Raw genomic sequence first — 18,339 nt, 5'->3', positions numbered from 1 at the left:
CTTTCAGAAAGCAAAACTTGTTAGAACCAATCAATACACTAAAAATGGTATCTATAAACTACATGAATTAGAAATAATTGCATAATAATCCTGCGTATTTCCAGTTCTCAGGAAATGGACTGTATCAGTGCTTTACATAGAAACACAGAACCATAGAATGGTTTGAGTTGGAAGGGATTTTAAAGATCATCTGGTTCCAACCCCCCTGCCATGGGCAGTGACACCTTCCACTAGACAAGGCTGCCAAAGCCCCATCCAACCTTATCTTGAACACTGCCAGGAATGGGGCAGTCACAGCTTCTCTGGGCAACCTTCTCTGGTGTCTCACCACCCTTTTTTGTCATCTCTAAAGCAACCTAGCAATACAAAGCAATAAGAATGTATCATAATCAGCATTTTTGATTCATAAAAATATGGCTTCAGGAAAAGATGGGCTTTTAGTTCATATAAAAAGTTCATATAAAAAGAAATAAAACAGCAAAAAAAGTCACCAAAACAAATCTCACCCGTTGTAAGTTCCACTCTGAGTGTTCATTCTGTAATCCATCAAGTTCAATTCTTATCTTGTAGATATTCCCAATGTTTCTTATTTTGACCTGAAAAAAGCCAAAACAATGCAACTATAACTACATTCAAAAATACATATAAATTACACTTTAAACTTTTCTGTTAGAGGCTGTATTTTAATTCAGGAAGGCCATGTCTAATATAATAACACTGTATCCAATTCATGATAAAAGACATTTGAGTCACGGTCTCCCACACATACGGAAGTAGCATCACAATGGCAAGCACAGGCCTGTGAATTCTATGGCTAAAACTGTACAGTTACAGGACACCTTGCCAGAAAAATACCCTAAACATTTCTCTTCCTGTATTTTCAATCATCACATGTGAAGTAAATTCAAAAACCCTGTTTTCATTTATGCACAAACCCCATTTGCCCTTTATTTCTACATTTTGTCATTCATCCATTTTGTGCTATATTTCTGGAAAAAAAATATAGCTACACCACATTGGGAGGAAGAGAGGGAGGGAAGAGATACGTACAACTACATCTTTATCTTTCTAATTGGTTATAGATTTCTCTGAACCACTGTAGTATCTGAGTGTACAGGAACAGCACACAGTATTTGATTGGCAGATTTTGGCTTCTGTTTTGTCTAAGCATATTTCTGTCTATGCTCCAATTTGACAAGGTTATAGCCTAGTGAAATCACAGTGCTTGCCAGAGAAATGAGTTAGTAGATTTGAACTATTCAAAGTTTGGAGAGTAAAAAAATGTTGGTGAGGGCCATTCTTGAGAGCAATAAGAATATAAAATTTAATTCACTAAAGTACAGATCGCAAATTTTTCATAATGGAGCACAGCAACATGATCATAAACCCTAGTGTGTCAAAGTGAAGGACAGAAAACTCTTGAAGTCCTTAAAGAATAAGCTTTGAAAAGCTGGCAGACTTTGGAAGTGACTGATGTGTTTGCCTTCTCACTATGATTTGCAGTTACTTGCACTGTCACTGCACTTTCAAGCGTCATACATGCTCTTATGAAATCCCCAATCTATGCAACCCCATCCTATGCCACTTATCTGGGGTTTATTTGAAGTCTAGCCATTATTTAAAGTGAACATAAATCATTTTAGAGCATTTCTAATGTAGCGCTAGGGAAGAACAAGTGCTTTAGAATGTTATTTCTCAAAAAACGATTCTATTAGCAAAAGCTTGGTAACAGCCTATTCCTCTCCATCATTCATATTCGGAACAAGTATTTTCACTGTAAAAAAATTATTTTCTTTTCATTCTCTTAGAAACACCTACTAGTGTATTATCCACTCACTCATTCTTTACCTTCATTAATAAAAATACCTCTTCTCTTTTCAGAGATCAGAATTACCTCACTTCCTATATCAGCTTTTGGGCTGATACACAATATATATATATATGTGTGTATATATTATGTATAATACACTTTCATGTTACAACATTATCATGCTTTAGTCAAAGATTTCTAGAAGCAAACAACTTTTACCCTTGATTTCCTGGACACTGAAATGCACTCAGTGAATCACAAAGGTTGTTTGAGAAAGAATCTGTGGAATTCACACCTGTATTTGTATTTGTATTTGTATAGTTGCTACATTGACCTGAATTTCATTAACAAAATAAATACTAACTCCAGGCTTGCAGCACCGATGGGACAATATGATTCCTGTCTGTTCCATCAGCTTAAGAAAATAGCTTTGTTTGGTGGAGTCAGTTTCTGGTATCCTTGCTTATGCTGCATATTTCTCTCTATAAGTAGTCTTACTAGAGGTAACCTGGAGACTTTGGGATTAAAGCAGTAGTAAAGTAAGGTCATATACACAGCTTGACTTAAAACCCAACTATTGTCATTTTCTGCATTTCACAAAACAACTGAGTTCTCATGTAACATGAGATACTGTCTTCTCATTCACAGAGGTGGTGTTCACTGAATATACAGTGCTGTCATGTTGTCTGTTTATTCTAATGAATCTCTCTTTAGCCTTTTAGTTAAAAAAAAATACATTATAATTTCATGTATCAATACAAAACATAAATGCACTGGACTTTGTCAGAATACAAAGAGTAATTTCTGCCTCAAACAAGCAGAGGTCTCCCAGACAAAAAAACTCAGGTAGCCTTGGTTTTCTTCATGCACAGTCTTAGAAAATATTTTACTGGCAGTGACTACTCACCTGGCTAAGTTAACAGAGGGAAGACCACAGATTAATTCTACTCAAATTTTTCATAGTTGGGCATGCTGCTGATAAGTGAAAGGTTAAAAAAAAAACTGATTTAAAATTGCCTCAGTATAACAGGCTTTTGAAATCTGTTTTCTTCATTGAAATCCTGGCCAGAGCTATGATTAAACTGATTTCTTAAAAAAATAGAATTTGGTATCTTCTGCTGTGGAAAATATCAGTGGAAACACATCAAGCTCAAAGATGTAAATGGTAAAAAAGAAGATGAATCTTTTTAAGTCTTACGTTCCTACTTTCATTTCAAGACTTATCCTGCTAAGCAAGAGCAGGATAAAGTTTGAAGAGAAAAAAAGAAAAAAGAGCTCTTACTCAGAGGCTTTTTCTTTGTGGATTTATCTACTGCAGACTAAAGAGTGAAATGCACTTTGGTGACATTTGCTGTTTCATGCCTGAAAGCAATAGTGTCAAGAGAGATGTAAAGAATCATAGTAGTAGCCCCAGGTGCTGAAAGATTCTGCTCTCAGAAGATCAATATCCCCAGCACACAGCCATAGTGGGTAATATCTATTTTAGAGAAGAGAAATTGGTCCATCTCTTAAGAATGTATGGATTAACACTGCAAACATGCCATTACCCAAGGTTGCTTATAAATTATTCACTAATTAGGAGAACAGGATTCCCCACAGATCATGATATATAGCTTACATGCTTTTAAAAGGAACATTACAGTTGGTTACCTTCCTGCCTATGCCCTATTCATAGAGAGTGTTATTATTAATATTATTGAGAGTAGCAATCTTGGTTTGTGCCAAAATTGTATTAGAAGAGTTGATGAGTGTGGAAAAAAAATCTGCACAAAATGTGATGAACATAACTTCTGCTTCAGTTAGCTGAAGACAGGAATGTGTTACATGCATCTCAGACAGATTTAAGCAAAACAAATTTTAGCCCCTTTGGTAGTTTCCTCCCATCCTATCTAGACATAATTTTCTTACTACAAGAGAGGTGAGGTTATTCTTAAATAATAACAGAACTCTGTGTTTTCATTTGATTGGGCTTTTAGCAATTCCATAGGTAAAACTTCAGGCATTTCCGCTATTTATAATATGGAGGCTGTAAGAAGGTTTTTCTTCCTAAACTGAACTAGTTCCACAGTATACGTTTTATATTATGCTTGAAAAATATATACATGAAGACTTAATTACCAAAGACACAAGTCTTACATCAGACATAGTTTGTTTAGGAGTGGACAGTTTCTAAAGCTACTTTCAAATCAATTGCCTTAAAGAAATCAATTTACTCCCTCAGTTGTCCCATTTGGACTACTGTGTGAAGGACAGGGGGTTGAAAGAAAAAGTATTTCCTTTGTATGCACCAAGCTGATTTAATGCAGAATTCATAGAGATTAGATAGGGATTTATTTTATGCAGTAAACATAGGAGAAAAACATTTTTTCTTTTCACATGACAGAATAATATTTGGAAAGGTACATATTAAAATAATGTTCTTAGCCTTAACTAGCTACCTGAAATTCATCCTCCTGCCTGGGAAGAAACAGCTGCTTTCTGTTGTCCTTGCCAAGAGTTATTGGTCCAGCTACTCCTCTGTCTCCATATATCCAGAGAGAGATATTTGCTTCTGTTCCTGCATTTCCTGTCAGCATTGACACTCTCCATTCATCATCCGAAGGAAGGGGACACTCACCACCCTGGGGATTTCGCATTTCCTCTGTGAAATACAGAACATTAGTAGGAGACAAAAATCATCATGAAGCTGCCAGTTGCTGTTGTATCTTCAGCACATAAGGAGACCATAACAGAGAGAGGATTGTATTTTTCCATGGCAAGAGAGATAGTCTGAAAAGATTGATGTATGTTTCTTGTCTAGACCAAAATGTGCTGATCAGTTGAGCTACAGGAATCAGCTGGAAAAGAACAAGTATCTCTCACGTGCACTGTCATCATATTATTCTTCATACATATTCTGATGTAGAGTAAGGATCTGTGATGCAGAACTATGACATTTAGAAATGAGTAGAATTGCTTGTTAATACTCCTCTAATGCCTTGTATTGGGACATTATCAGCAGAATCACATGTCTGAGAATAGAGGCAATTTTTATTTCAAATAGAATAAAGAGAAGTCATTCAGGAAATTAACTTTCTTCAAGTTAAATATTAATTAAATACTGTAAAATACTCAAAAAAAAAGCACAATGTAGCCTTGCCCAATTATACCTGTGCATACAGTGCCAGCATTTGGGCTAAGGCTGGTTCTGTATGAATAAGACAGTAGCAGCACAGTACCACTTTATGAATAAGTTTCATGGATTTAATGGATAAGCAAACATAATTTTGGAAAACAGGTATTTCACTTTAGAATAACACCTAGTGATCTTCCATCTCCCTTAAGAGAAATACATATATGCGCAAAGATTTCAAGAGACACATCTGCACATGAGAATTGAAAAAATAGACTCTCTTTGGATAAAGAGTAAAGGAATTTAGTTTTGAATATTCTAATCAATGTGGAGTTTGCAAACATTGGGTGTCTGGAACACAACTTTTCAATAACATGACCACTGATCATGAAGTCCTCTCCAAAACAGGATCACAAGACCACAAGAATTTATAATCTGTTCTGACACAAGAGGCAGATATAAATCCTATATTTGAAAAGACGAACTAACACATTATCTGTATACTGTGCCCTGCAGGGGTTCCCAAACTGCTCTCCATGAGGCCTTTCCATGCAACTGCAGAGACTTCTAATATGCTAACCATAATGACTATAATCTGTGCTGCAGATTCATTTTCTTTTGTATCTGCCAGCTCATCCTTCATCCATTACACAGCTTTCTATGAACCAAGCTTTTGGAGGCCAGAGGCTCCCAACACATAATGATATTTTCTTACAATTTCGCAGAATTCATAAATAGCCACTGGTATGGATTTGTTGAAGAATTCCCACCGCATCACTATGTATGCTCCTGCTGCACTATATACCTTGCTATTAGAGCCCTTTTTTTATTTGCTTGCTTAAAATACTGCACTGGGCTTCTCTGGGCTGGAGTTTTCCTCCTTCACTTATTAAACTGCCTTTACCTCAAAGCAAAATAAAAAATAAAAAAAAGAGAAAAACATTAAAAAAGCACCAACAATCACTCACCTCCAGAAGAATGACACCCAGCTGGTCCCCAAGGAACAGCTGCTTCAGTTTTATTTCTGAGCATGACAATATATGGTATGGTGCATCTCTTTATTCAGCTGGGGTCCATCCATCCTACCATCAGTAGGTTCCATCCTAAGCCCTTGCTGTTGTCACCCTCCCCCCAGCCTACTCACTGGGAAGGCAAAGAGAGAAACTGAGGTGGACTCAGTGCTGTGCAAGCACTGTTCAGCAATACCTAAAACAGTAGTATGTTATCAACACTGCTTTGGTCACCAGGCTAAAACAGCACCAGAACAGAGTCCTGTGAAGAAAATTAAGTCTATCCCAGCCAAGCCCATGTCTTTGAGCAAGTTGGTCTAGTGGAAGGTGTCCCTGCCAGAGGAAGGGGGGTTGGAGCTAGATGAAACTTAAGGTTCCCTTCCAACCCAAAACATTCTATGATGCTACTAATATAAAGCAGTACCTATGACAGAAATTTGTAAAATTTACCTGTGTTTTGCTGCTAGCATTAAAATATAAGTTTGAAGGTAAAGTGAAAAACAGTTTTGAATCCTTGAGACCTGCTTTTCAATAAACTTTTATGAGCAACAAATTCCATATCCTGCTGAAACACCTCTGAAACAAATTGGGTAAGCGAAGAAGGATCAATTCAATACTGAGACATGGTCTTGATCTTCCCTTTAAATTTCCTTAAATGTCACTTTTACAATAGTAAATAAATGCCTTTTCTCTTAAAATTTGGACTTAAAATTAATTACATAGTTTCTTGAGTCGATTGTCCTATAGGTTAAATCAACACGGCAACTAAAGAACCAAACCTGAATTATGATGCACTAGCACTGAACTCTTAACTGATGTGGAATAACTGCACAGGTAATTGCAAAGGTATTAGGATCGAGTATCAGGTTACATGACAAGAAAGGACTAAATTCTGGAGTCAGGGAAATTTCAGCCTTGGTAAAGATTCTAAAATTAGGTTAATTTTTAAGAATTCAGAACTGCAATAGTATGGCTTTTACAACAGTGTTTTTAACAGTAGTAGTAGTAGTAGTAGTAGTATGACTTTGGAATTATCTGGATACAGTAATTTAGAAATAGGCAATAGTGTCATAAAAATTGCTGGGTTTATTAGATTATTCACCATGACTGAGAACAAGCTATTCTGAAAGAAAAAGGAAAATCCATACACTCAAAACAAAGCAAAAAGGCAAACATCTTGTATTTACCTGACTAAAAACTTAATTACACCTTTCTTTCAGTAACTGAAAGAATGATAGCAAAATAGTTACTTGGATAATAAATATTTTTGAGAACTTGACTATATAACATTCTGTAACTGTAGTTACCTAGCTTCTCACCTCTAACTCTGAAAGCTAGAGATTCTTCCAGCTATCTAAACGCACACCTTTCTTATACAGAGATGAATATTTTCATGAAATGCACAGGTGTTCAATAAGCATAAGGAATCCCAGGCTGCTCCTGTGCTTAGCACAAGATTTCCATACCTGGGCTTAAACCACGACAGTACCCTAAGCAGCTACGGCAACCTCAGACTATTATCTCTTGGAAACAATTACAATGCACAAACAATTCACAGGCTTGGAATGCTTTTTGCCTCATAATTTACTGGCTTTTCTTACAAATGGAAATCAGTGGCATTGATTTGCTACAGGCTAAAAATATTCCAGTCTGAAAGGAGCATTTGATGGTTACCCTGCATTAGTCACGGGAGCTTACACACTTCATGACACCATGCTGTAAATCTGTTCCGACAAAAATTCATTCTGATAGGTCTGCATGAGAATGGTGAAGTCACAGCCCTTCATGCAGTTTCATAAAAATAACTTTATTTTTAATTTACTTACCCTAAATCTAAAGCAAAAAGAAATGATCTTCTGAGACATGATTGTTATGACTGAGTGACACTTTTGAAGGGAACCATCAGAAAAACTAATCTATAAAGCAGAAGCTTGGACACTAAAGTTGACACATGTTTATTACACCTTTTTGTATCATCATTTCCAATGTAATCCAAATGGAAATGAGATCAGAATTGATTAGAATCTTCTTTTCTCTTGTAAGTAAAATATATTAAATATTAATAGTAACTAACAGTATCCCAGACACACAGGAAAGGAACATGGTAGGTGTAGAAATAATTTCTCAGATATGTTAATTGTTATTTTTGAAATTTTAGTGTCTTCTGCTTCATCTCCTTTATCCCTAGACTTTGCGGTCCTCTAGCTATGTATATAGTATTTCCCTTCTGTTTTGGGCAGTGCTTTTGATCCGTCTTGACTCTGTAAAATGGCATCTTGCTCGCATTTTAGCTGACTTGTTTCTGATGCTCATTCCATCCCATGAGCTGTTAAGTAAAAGCTGAGACCTACCATTATCCTTCTACAATGAAAGAAATTTTTTGAGGAACAGAGAACTCACACTGCAACAGGAGAAGCCCCAAGTGCTGCGGCACAGTTTTCAGTTAAATTAATGCTAAATCAATTATTATATGTGAAAACAACCACCAAAACACAGCTACTGGTTAGCAGACACAGACATAAAAAAAGATGGCCTGGTCAGCCTACGGGTTAATCTGCTCTGTTTGCATTCTAAGTGTACTCAATACAATTACCCCTTTTTCAAATGTTATCTGGGAATGAAAAAGTAAGTGAGTATTTAATGATTATCAGCTTAAAATTAAGGCTCACCTATACATATCAAAAGTCAATAACCTTTAAAGTGTTCTAAGTTAAAATATCTTACTAAAAATTAGCATCTCCTTTGAAGGGCAGAGTAACTCTGATATTTCTATTCATCTTGCATAAGCAGAGTGCAAATTTATGAATGTTAGAAATACTCCTTACAAAGTGCTATAGTTTCTGTGTAACCAATTTTACAGCAGATACTGCTTCTATAAAACGATCATTTGTATCCAACACTAAAAACATCCAGCTTCTTTGAAAACAGGTTTGATGGCTTGTGTGTTGTTGCCGTGGGTTTCAAATACAGCATATCTCACCAATTGCTGACAACCCACAACACTTTGGGAAGGCTAATACAGTGATACAACATGAATTCTGATAGATTAGAAACTGAAAGTGAGTATTTTGAGCTAAGAATGGAAGCAACATTGGAAGAAACAATTAATAGTAATTAATAATAATAATCCACACTTATGATTTGAACTAAGAGTTCAAACAATTTTTTTTTTAAGTCCTTACTAATACTTCACATTATACCCTATGAACAAGTATGGCATATTTGATGTCTTGTTCACATTGCCAGCCTTTTCATGTACTCTTTGAAACTGCAGACTGAGGACCAAGGTCAAAATCAAATCAGCAACCCACCTGAATTATTTGGTACATGAATGCCTTTGAGACTACCTCCAGCTGACTAAACATGTCTCTCTTAGTGGAATCTCTAATATAACCTTGTCTTTAAAGCTCACTCAAAGTAACAGATATTTTTGCACCATGTGGATGTGCCTCAATATGCTGTGTGAAGCTCAATAGTCCCATTTATCCCTTCTGCTTTTCATGGCAATGTGACATGGTTCAGGCCGTGCAAACATCATCCTTGGGTACATTGAGATAAAAGAGAGGCATGAAGTAAACATAATCATCCCCTCTCCTTAAGAGATAAATCATTCTCTGTTTGACACATCTTCTTTGGTTACTAGGATGCCAAATACTCCTATAAAACTTTTTGAGTTTGGAAAACATTGTCTTCTGTGATTTATGCAATTTCTGTTGCTAAAGAAGAAAGTGGTTGTTTATTCCAAAAAAAAACCCCATCCAGTAGACTGTCATTCCAGAAGCATGATGAGAACATTGTTTATCTACTCCTACCTGCTAAAACACGGGAATAAAGCTAGCATGCAGTGCACCAAAACCTTCCTATTTCCCTCAGTGAATCATAAAGCAGAATATGTAAGAGAGAGCATAAATAAGAAATATTCTGTTACTTTCAGTGATCTTTGGATTGGGCTCTGTGTCATAGCAACCTCTTCATTTCCACAAAAATAGCCCTTATGATAGATGGCTAGTTACTTTAAAAACAAAAGCAATGCAAAGTTATTCAACTGACAGATTATTGCCTTATCAGTAAACCACATTCTAATGCCCTTTTAAAAAACAATAACCAGTAATGTGTTTTATGTTGTGTGTATGCATGTATAAATCAACAGTCTAGAAAAGCTATTCATTGGCCTTTCTGGGATAAATCACTGCAAACATGCATGGAAGACATACATAACACAATGGTGTACCACAGCTACTTCATAAACTGTTTCTTACTTGAGGGTGGAAAAGTTAAAGAACTTTGAGATATTGGCTTCTGGGCTTTTGCTGATTGGAACTGAGATTCACTGAAGTCTTTTATCTCTTGATTGGGACCTGCAGATGTTCCCATAGGCTTTTCCCGGCCAACTGAAACAATGAAATGTAAATTTTGTCACTAGCTTCAAAACATTTCCTTTTTCTTGCTTGGAAGCTTCACATACATTCAGTGACAAGTGCTAATAACAGATCTCACAATTGTTCAACACAGTGGACATTGAAATTGTTACTCTAAGTATTGCACAGCCAGTAGCAATAGGCTTTTATATTTAGTAGCTTGCCACAAAAAGGGTAAAAAAAATCTGGCATGCCAATAAAGCCCTTTTGCTGCTTTGAAAATCTAAGTAACTATTTAACATGGATGTATGAATAAAACGACTAGTTAAAATGCAGTTTTCCCTAAAATAAACTTCTCCACCCTCCTGATGTTTTCTTTAAGAGTGAATGCTCAAATGAAAACTGCCAGAGGCCATTTCTGATAACAAAGTACCAAACAGGCAATCTTGGTTGTTCTCATGGAAAATATTAGCTCCCTTCATCTTACTTTTACTGAGCAACAAGGATTCAGGAGAACTGAAGCCTGTAACAAAATAATATTTAGCTTTATTTTAATGGCATCAGTAAGCCCTGCTTTGTTGAGAATTCCCATTGAAAAGACTGCTCTTCCGAAAAGTAACAAAGAAAAATATACTTTCCTCATTTCTACAAGGACACAGTGACCAAAATATTCTTGTCACCTTGCAACAAGTAGGGACTGAATGGTAGGGGTGCTGTTACAGTGACTTTCATAATGCTTCTGTGTGTCTCAGTAACAATACACATAGAACAATTAACAATAAGACTGGTTGTACATTTTGATAATTTCTCTTGAAGATAAGATCAAGCTCATTCAAGATGAGCTTGTTCTGCTTGTGCCTGGCAAAAAACTTGACTGATTTCTTCAATTTCAAATATCCAGTTTAGCTTTCTCATGAGATTTTTCATTTCTTGATCTCTAGCAATGTCCACCAGAGAATACAAGTGCTTAATTCCACTGTTTTCTGCAGTTATAATCCAAGTCAGCTGGCTGTGTTTGGTAACTAATTGTCATAGAATCATAGAATAGTTAGGGTTGGAAAGGACCTTAATATCATCTAGTTCCAACCCCCCTGCCATGGGCAGGGACACCTCACACTAAGCCATGCCACCCAAGGCTCTGTTCAACCTGGCCTTGAACACAGCCAGAGATGGAGCATTCACAGCTTCCTTGGGCAACCCATTCCAGTGCCTCACCACCCTCACAATAAAGAACTTCCTCCTTATATCCAATCTAAACTTCCCCTGTTTAAGTTTTAACCCATTACCCCTCGGCCTACCACTACAGTCCCTGATGAAGAGTCCCTCCCCAGCATCCTTATAGGCCCCCTTCAGACACTGGAAGGCTGCTATGAGGTCTCTACACAGCCTTCTCTTCTCCAGGTTGAACCTGGAGAATTGTCCAACGAATTAAAATTGTCATTCTTCCTCAGGAGAAGAGACCAGCACCCAATCCAGTTGCCATGATCCAGAGTGTGCAGAGAGCTAATTTCTGAGTCCTAGTTAGTTGACTAAAACAGGTCAGCTCCCTAGGGAGGAAGATTTTGGACCACAATAGCTCTCAGATCTGACTATGGGACAGAAGAATCACTTAATGAATATACTAGTAAAAAAAAAAATATTTCTTCCACATCATTTACTGCTATAAAAATAGAGAAAAGTAGAGAAATTAGCTAAGTATGCAGGAGAAATTGTGTGCATACAGTAAGTTTTTCAGCTTTAAAATTACCAAAAGAGGATAAGTAAAATGGTTTAAATTTAGCTTTTACACTTTTGCTTTGATTTTTTTCAGTTAGAAATACTAATCACTAAGGCAAACTGTACAATGTTAAGAAATCACATACATTTGATGACCTGTGGGTAGAAAAAAATGTTCTTCTCTCCAGCATTAATGACTGGCTTAGTCTGGCCATCTGGCAGAAGACCAACATATATCCCTTTATGTTGCACTGATTCTAGACTTACAGATCCAGTTTCCAAATTCTTCTCAATTCTAAAGTGACAGTATTCATCACCTGTGCCCTGAGAAATTGAAAACAAAACATGAATTTAACAACTGAACTGATGGAGCAAGGCAAGTTGGATTTTTTTTAGGAATTAAATATTACTACATTCTAATAACATTTCAGATTAATTTTAGGTTCTTCACAACATGCTGCACTAATACACACACAAAGACATACCTGCACCGTATTCCTGTTTATTCCTTTGTGACCAGAAAGATTGATCACATAATTTGAGTGAGTGAAAGACCACATATGAAAACATTAATTTATGTTAGGATTTAGGCAAAGTCTAGGATATATTCAAAGGATTACCCCACTTAAACAACTTTCAGATGATTAGGGAATGTGAAAATACCTAATTTGAAAATCCGAGCATATTTATATACAAACTGGTACATAGCACAATTTGCTAATGCTGCCCATGTGACATCTGTAAAATATGCTTTTGTTCTTTTCATGAACTGCAACTCTTAACTTTTTTTCCTCCATTTCATGGCACTTACAAGATTAATCTCAAAGCCTTTACACAATCAAAGCCTCAATAGGCCTCTACACCATGCCACCTTTTAATAGCAACAAATTAACATGTCTGTTGATTTTAAAGCACACAGGACCACACACAAATGTAGCAGCCACAGTAATATGGCTGAGACATCAAAGCCTACCTAGTTTTCAGAATATCCTTCTGGCCAGTACCAAATACAGGCTATAAAAATCCTAGTATAACATGTTCAGAGAAGAGCACTCACTCTCATATTACACTTTTAACCTCAAAATACACTAACTGCTAAAGAAGAACATGCAAGTTGTACATTAAATACTCCTTTCAATCCAGACGTCCTAGTGAAGGCACTGCTGAAAAACTAAGCCTATATTCAAATATGGTACAAATATCTTAATCTCTGATCAAGCTATATTGGAGTCAATGACAAAGCTCTCATGGACCTCACATCTGAGTTCTTACACAGCTCTATTCCATACTCATGTTGAAACTCCCAAATAAAATTATGTGAGATATTTTAACTTGGATAAACAGACTCAAACTGCAAGTCAGTGCAATACCCAGTTGCTTACCTCTTAATGACTCTTTAGTGGAGGTTATCATCAATTTATTTAGATTCAATACCACTTTAACCCCCTATGTTTATGTTCTCACATATTCAAAACTATTATATCAGTTCATATCAGCAAACAGTTATGGGATTAGTAAACATTGAGTCTAATGAGCAAATACTGATGGCTCATTCTCCTTTTTGCTCTCAAATGTAAATCTGCAACAGTTAAACTCCTAGCAGATAGAGAATGTTATGAGTCCCAAACTCAGAATATTTCAACCACCCACCAAGCTGAGTTTAGTTATTACTAAATATGCAAACTACTGGTGAGGTATTTGAAGAATAAACTGTATGTGGTTGCCTGATGAATTTTAAAACAAAACAAAACAGCTTCTTCATTTCAGACAAAACAATCATTTGTAAAAGCTGGGACACCAAGATTGCTGCAACAATTTCCAAATTCACACCAGCCTAACTGTGGTTGTTTAACAAAAATCAAATTAACAGAACAGAGTCTTGACAGAGTCATCAACTCTCTCACAACACATGAATTTTAACTACATCCACGTTCTGAGTAAACATCTAATCTGATCTTTACAGTCAAGTGTCAAATAGGCATGACAGCATCTCTCGCTGTATCTTTCTATCTTTCCTTGCGCAAATGAAGTAAAAGATCTGAAAATTTTTAAATCTGAACTATGTTTTCTCCAATTTTTATCCAAGCAAGTAAAAAACATTCTCTCCTATCACTGACAATTTACTCAAACTGTCTCCACAGAGAAATATAAACAAGAAATGCTTACTGTTCCATTACACTGGTCATCTTTGATCTTCAGATACATCCTTGGGTTTCTCACACTTTCAAACATGCAGAGTCCAGAGCCAATTTTATGCACCTTCCAGTAGGACTCTGGCTGCTGCGGACCTGCTCCACTGCAGCTCCCATCAGGTCTAAGCGACAGAGCCTGACAGAGGCTTGTCTTAAGCAGAATGATGGCACCATGGTGAAACACACCCTGCAGATCAGAGACAAGAAGTCCTTCTTCAATAGCACAGTTTTTCTCCATATTAAACTTTGATATTGATAGTGCTCACACTGTTTTATTTCAAGCACTTATTCATGCATAAAACATAGTGAGTCCCAAGTAAACCAAGAATGTCTTCAGTCTTTAAATATTTTCTGCTTTCTGTGCAGACATCAACCTAAAAAGTGGAAAATCTTCCCTACTCTGCAGCTTCCCTACTTTTTGTTGTTCAGCAGCGCAAGTACAACATCCAGAGCACATGGTCAAATTAAGGAGCTTATCTCTTTTTCCTCTTTTTGGGTAATTTCCCATGCAGCTCTCCTGTAGGTACCTACCGTCCTACTTTTCCAAGCTTTACTACAAAGCTGAGACACACATCTCGTCTGCGTTATAGCCCACCCCAGTTGGTATACCACCTGCAGTATTGGCATCTCTCGTCCCAGGAGGGCAGGAAAGGGAAATGTGGCTAGTGCCACCTACTTGTTAAACTGTAGTTTAGCTCCACCTGGTGGAAAAGGATCACTCTTATAGCTTGCAATCCCCTGACATTTGATAAGAAATCTTCTTTATAACAGTAAGCTTTAGAAGGGCCTATGTAATTTGTCTCTGACAATCTTACCTTGACATGCACAACAAATTCTTTGGAAAGTCCAGCATATCCTGTCGTTTCATCAGGTACTTTGCCGTGAAGATTGAAAGTGATGGTGTGACCTGGGTTCCTGGCTGACTCAAGAATAGCACAACCATTCGGTTGAAGGTGAACACAGAGCTCACAGCATGCTTTGTCTTTGCTCTAGCATAGCCAAAGTGGAACTAATAAGTTATATGAACTATATGGCAAAATCCAAAACAGAGTATCACAATATAGGTTCTGAATTTTTGAGTTTCCACAGTACTGACAGTCAAGTATAAAAACATCTTTATATTTTTCAGATTTGAAGTCCTAATACTTAAGTCCTAAAATTGTGGACTCTCTGGAATCTCAGAGGAAAGGTTCATCTTAAATTCACAGAGATCTGAAGATAACATGAAAGATACCTGGGTGCCTCAGTGGGAGATTGGTTTAGTGTTGCAGCCTACATATATGAAGTATAAAACTGACATAAACAGAAAATGAACTACAGGAACTCTCTGCCACCAGCCCCCCTCCTTTTGCCTCTGTGTTTATCCTCATTTTTTTATACTGTTAAACACCCAGGGAGACATAAGTTTTATGTGAAAAAGTAAAGAAATTTGCTATCCATGTTTGCCCGTTCAGGTTTGAATACTCTGTGATTCCACTGTATAAAAGACACAGTATACAAAACACATAATTAAGTATTTTATCAACTCCATCATCATTCTCATTTTTAAATAAAAATAGGTTTTTAATGAATGTAAAATGCTCACAATCATCCCAATAACTTAAAAGATTTCTAGCTTACATCATCTAACATTTTATCAGCACTTTTAAGACTTCAAAGAATCAGTATTTCTAGGGAAAATTTTCATTTCCATGGCACTTTCTAAAGAAAAAGCCTCATACTCAAAAAAACTTGTCTGTCAGATTCAGTGTACCTTCAAAAGTAAAGGAAGAAATGTATGGATTTCTGAAGAGCTTGTGAAAAGAGTGAGCCAATATGTCCTCAGAGTATAATTAGGTATGTACCATAAAAAATTTGTAAATTTTGTGTTGCCTTTTTGCTTTACATTTACTTATTTTCATTCCAAGGACCTCGGATAGTTTTAAATGACAACATTTTTTACAATCCATGGGAAAAGGAACATCTTACACAACTAAAAATAATAAAATTGAAATCCAGATTTTCCATAGGTTGCTCAAAATCATAAAGCATGTCAGTAGCAAAGCAGGAAAGAGAAAGTTCAAATTTAAGTACCCAATAAATACAATGAAATATACTGCAATGTGACAGACTGCAAGGGATTCTCTGTATCAGAATTACACTAATGAACATGAGCATCAGAAAGTCCTGCAAAGAGGTCTCACAGTTTGCATGACAGCCTGACACTAGCCCCACTGAAAAACCTACTAACTCTACTGGGAATATTCTATACTCACCCATGCTAATGCACATGATGTGAAAGAGGAGTGGGACCAGCTCTGTGTATGAAATTATTAACTGGATAAATAAGGGGAAGAACTTGAAAATGTGAAAGGGAAACAGCTTCTTTGCTCACCATGAGTTTTATAAAGAACTAACTTCTATAACTCAACTTGCCTACTTGTATACTGCAAGTGCTGAGAAAGAAAGGCCATAGTAAGACTTTGAAGATGGGAGGAAACAAATCAAAGTGGGTCTAACCAAATGTGGTGTATATTAGTTGGCTTATGACAGGCATGTTACTTAGAAAAAGACATAAAGAAAAAAAGGACGTTTAAAAATCAATCTTTAGAATTTACACGTATTAAAAAAAAAAAAGAAAGAAAAAAAAGAGGAGAGATAATAGGGCATTGCAGGTACCTTGTCAGCATGTGGCAAGCTGATATAAATTACAGCTTGGAATGGCCTGCTATTCCTGCGTCAAATAATTTATTCTATTGAAAAATCTTAGCAGAGAATAAAAAGTAAACTGAAAGAAAACAAAGCCCTGTATCTAAATTCACCTGTTCATTGGCAATATCGTGGGTACAGTTCTGCAATTCTTAATTCTTTATCTGATTGGAAACGCAATTATTTATTATTTGAATCAGGCAATGGCATGTAATTATGAAGCAGAAATCAGTAACAGCATTTCCTACCTTTCCGATTACATGGTCATTGACAAGAGCAAGAGCAAGACGTGGAATCTGATGACTGCTGAATATACATATATTTCTCCTTTTGACATTTACATCAAAAATGCCTAAGAGTTAAATGAAAAAGATGATAGAATTATGAAAGTATTTTAATTCATATTTGCATTTAATTACAATTGATAATTTATCATTTTCAAGGGAAAAGAATAACTGAATTGCTTAATTCAATAGATCAAAGAATCCCCTCATTCCTTCAGGAAAGGACATCCAGAGACTACTGTCTGTTTCACTGCCTTGAGGAGAAAAACCCTGAGAGCTAATAATAAGACACAATTTTGGTTTATTGGTGTATATGCTTAAAAAAATCCATAAAAAGGAGCTGAGGACTCTGGCATAATGAATTGGGCTTTTGCAACAAATTTACGTAATAAATAACAGATGATGTAGGGAACGTAAAGCTCTCAGGTAGGAAAAGGGAATTTATTTTCTCTATATCCATATCAGAATTTGTAAAGCAAATCTTTCAGCATAGCTCATGGCTTCTAAAATTCTAAATCAGGTCAATTTTCCAAACAATTACCTCTTACAGCTACAAAATTCTGATGAAAACTAAAGTAGCGCCATTTTTATTGCTCCCTGCAGCAACACCTCATATTTTTAAACTGTTCTACCAGTACATTATGTTGCCTATTTGTAAGTTGCAGCTGCTCCTGAAGGAGTCCATAATGTAAGATTTTCAGAGTGTCACTGGGAACATAAGAATCATGCAGCCAAGGATCATTGTGTCCATTGGGATAATGCCACAAATAATAAAATACAGATGGGGCTTCCAGTCCCTTGCACAAGACAGGAAGGACACATAACTGTAACAATGGGTCTCTGCTTTCAGAGAGAGATAAAGCTTCCTGAGAAATCAAAACACCCTAGACCAAATCATCATCTGGTATAAGTTGCCATTACCACTTTGAAGGCCTTTGAGTTACGTTGCTTTAGATCTGTTATCTGAAATGCAGAGTTTTGTATTAGGAAAGATAGGCGGATAATTTATGTCAGAGGACTTTATTCCAAAGCATACACAAGGAAGCAGAGCCCCTAAATGAAAATTTAAACAACCTTCCCAAGTCAGTGCTTGTGGACTTCTGTTGCACGTTGGCTATTCTACAGGCTTTGTAAATTACTCCACAAATAACTAAAATAAATCTGACAAA

At 36.3% G+C, this 18,339-nt stretch overlaps 1 protein-coding gene across 4 annotated transcripts in view; it reads right to left on the bottom strand.

Annotated features, from left to right (window-relative positions):
- Positions 1-18,339, bottom strand: part of RP1 (RP1 axonemal microtubule associated) — a 209,220-nt gene that overhangs the window by 131,094 nt on the left and 59,787 nt on the right. For all 4 annotated transcript variants that reach the window (XM_057397796.1, XM_057397798.1, XM_057397797.1 and 1 more), the window contains exons 13-19: positions 17,135-17,238; positions 15,014-15,187; positions 14,173-14,385; positions 12,153-12,330; positions 10,192-10,323; positions 4,249-4,451; positions 507-596 (exon numbers count right to left, since the gene is read on the bottom strand). In XM_057397796.1, the coding sequence (XP_057253779.1) occupies positions 507-596; positions 4,249-4,451; positions 10,192-10,323; positions 12,153-12,330; positions 14,173-14,385; positions 15,014-15,187; positions 17,135-17,238 (1,094 nt within the window). The remainder of the gene's footprint in view (positions 1-506; positions 597-4,248; positions 4,452-10,191; positions 10,324-12,152; positions 12,331-14,172; positions 14,386-15,013; positions 15,188-17,134; positions 17,239-18,339) is intronic.

This window comes from Pezoporus wallicus, unplaced genomic scaffold, assembly GCF_028554395.1.
Source record: "Pezoporus wallicus isolate ANWC-B61680 ecotype Strahan unplaced genomic scaffold, APGP_CSIRO_Pwel_v1 contig_227, whole genome shotgun sequence".
NCBI lineage: Eukaryota > Metazoa > Chordata > Aves > Psittaciformes > Psittacidae > Pezoporus > Pezoporus wallicus.
The sequence above is the reverse complement of the archived record's forward strand: the minus strand, read 5'-3'. Positions and strand labels throughout refer to the sequence as shown.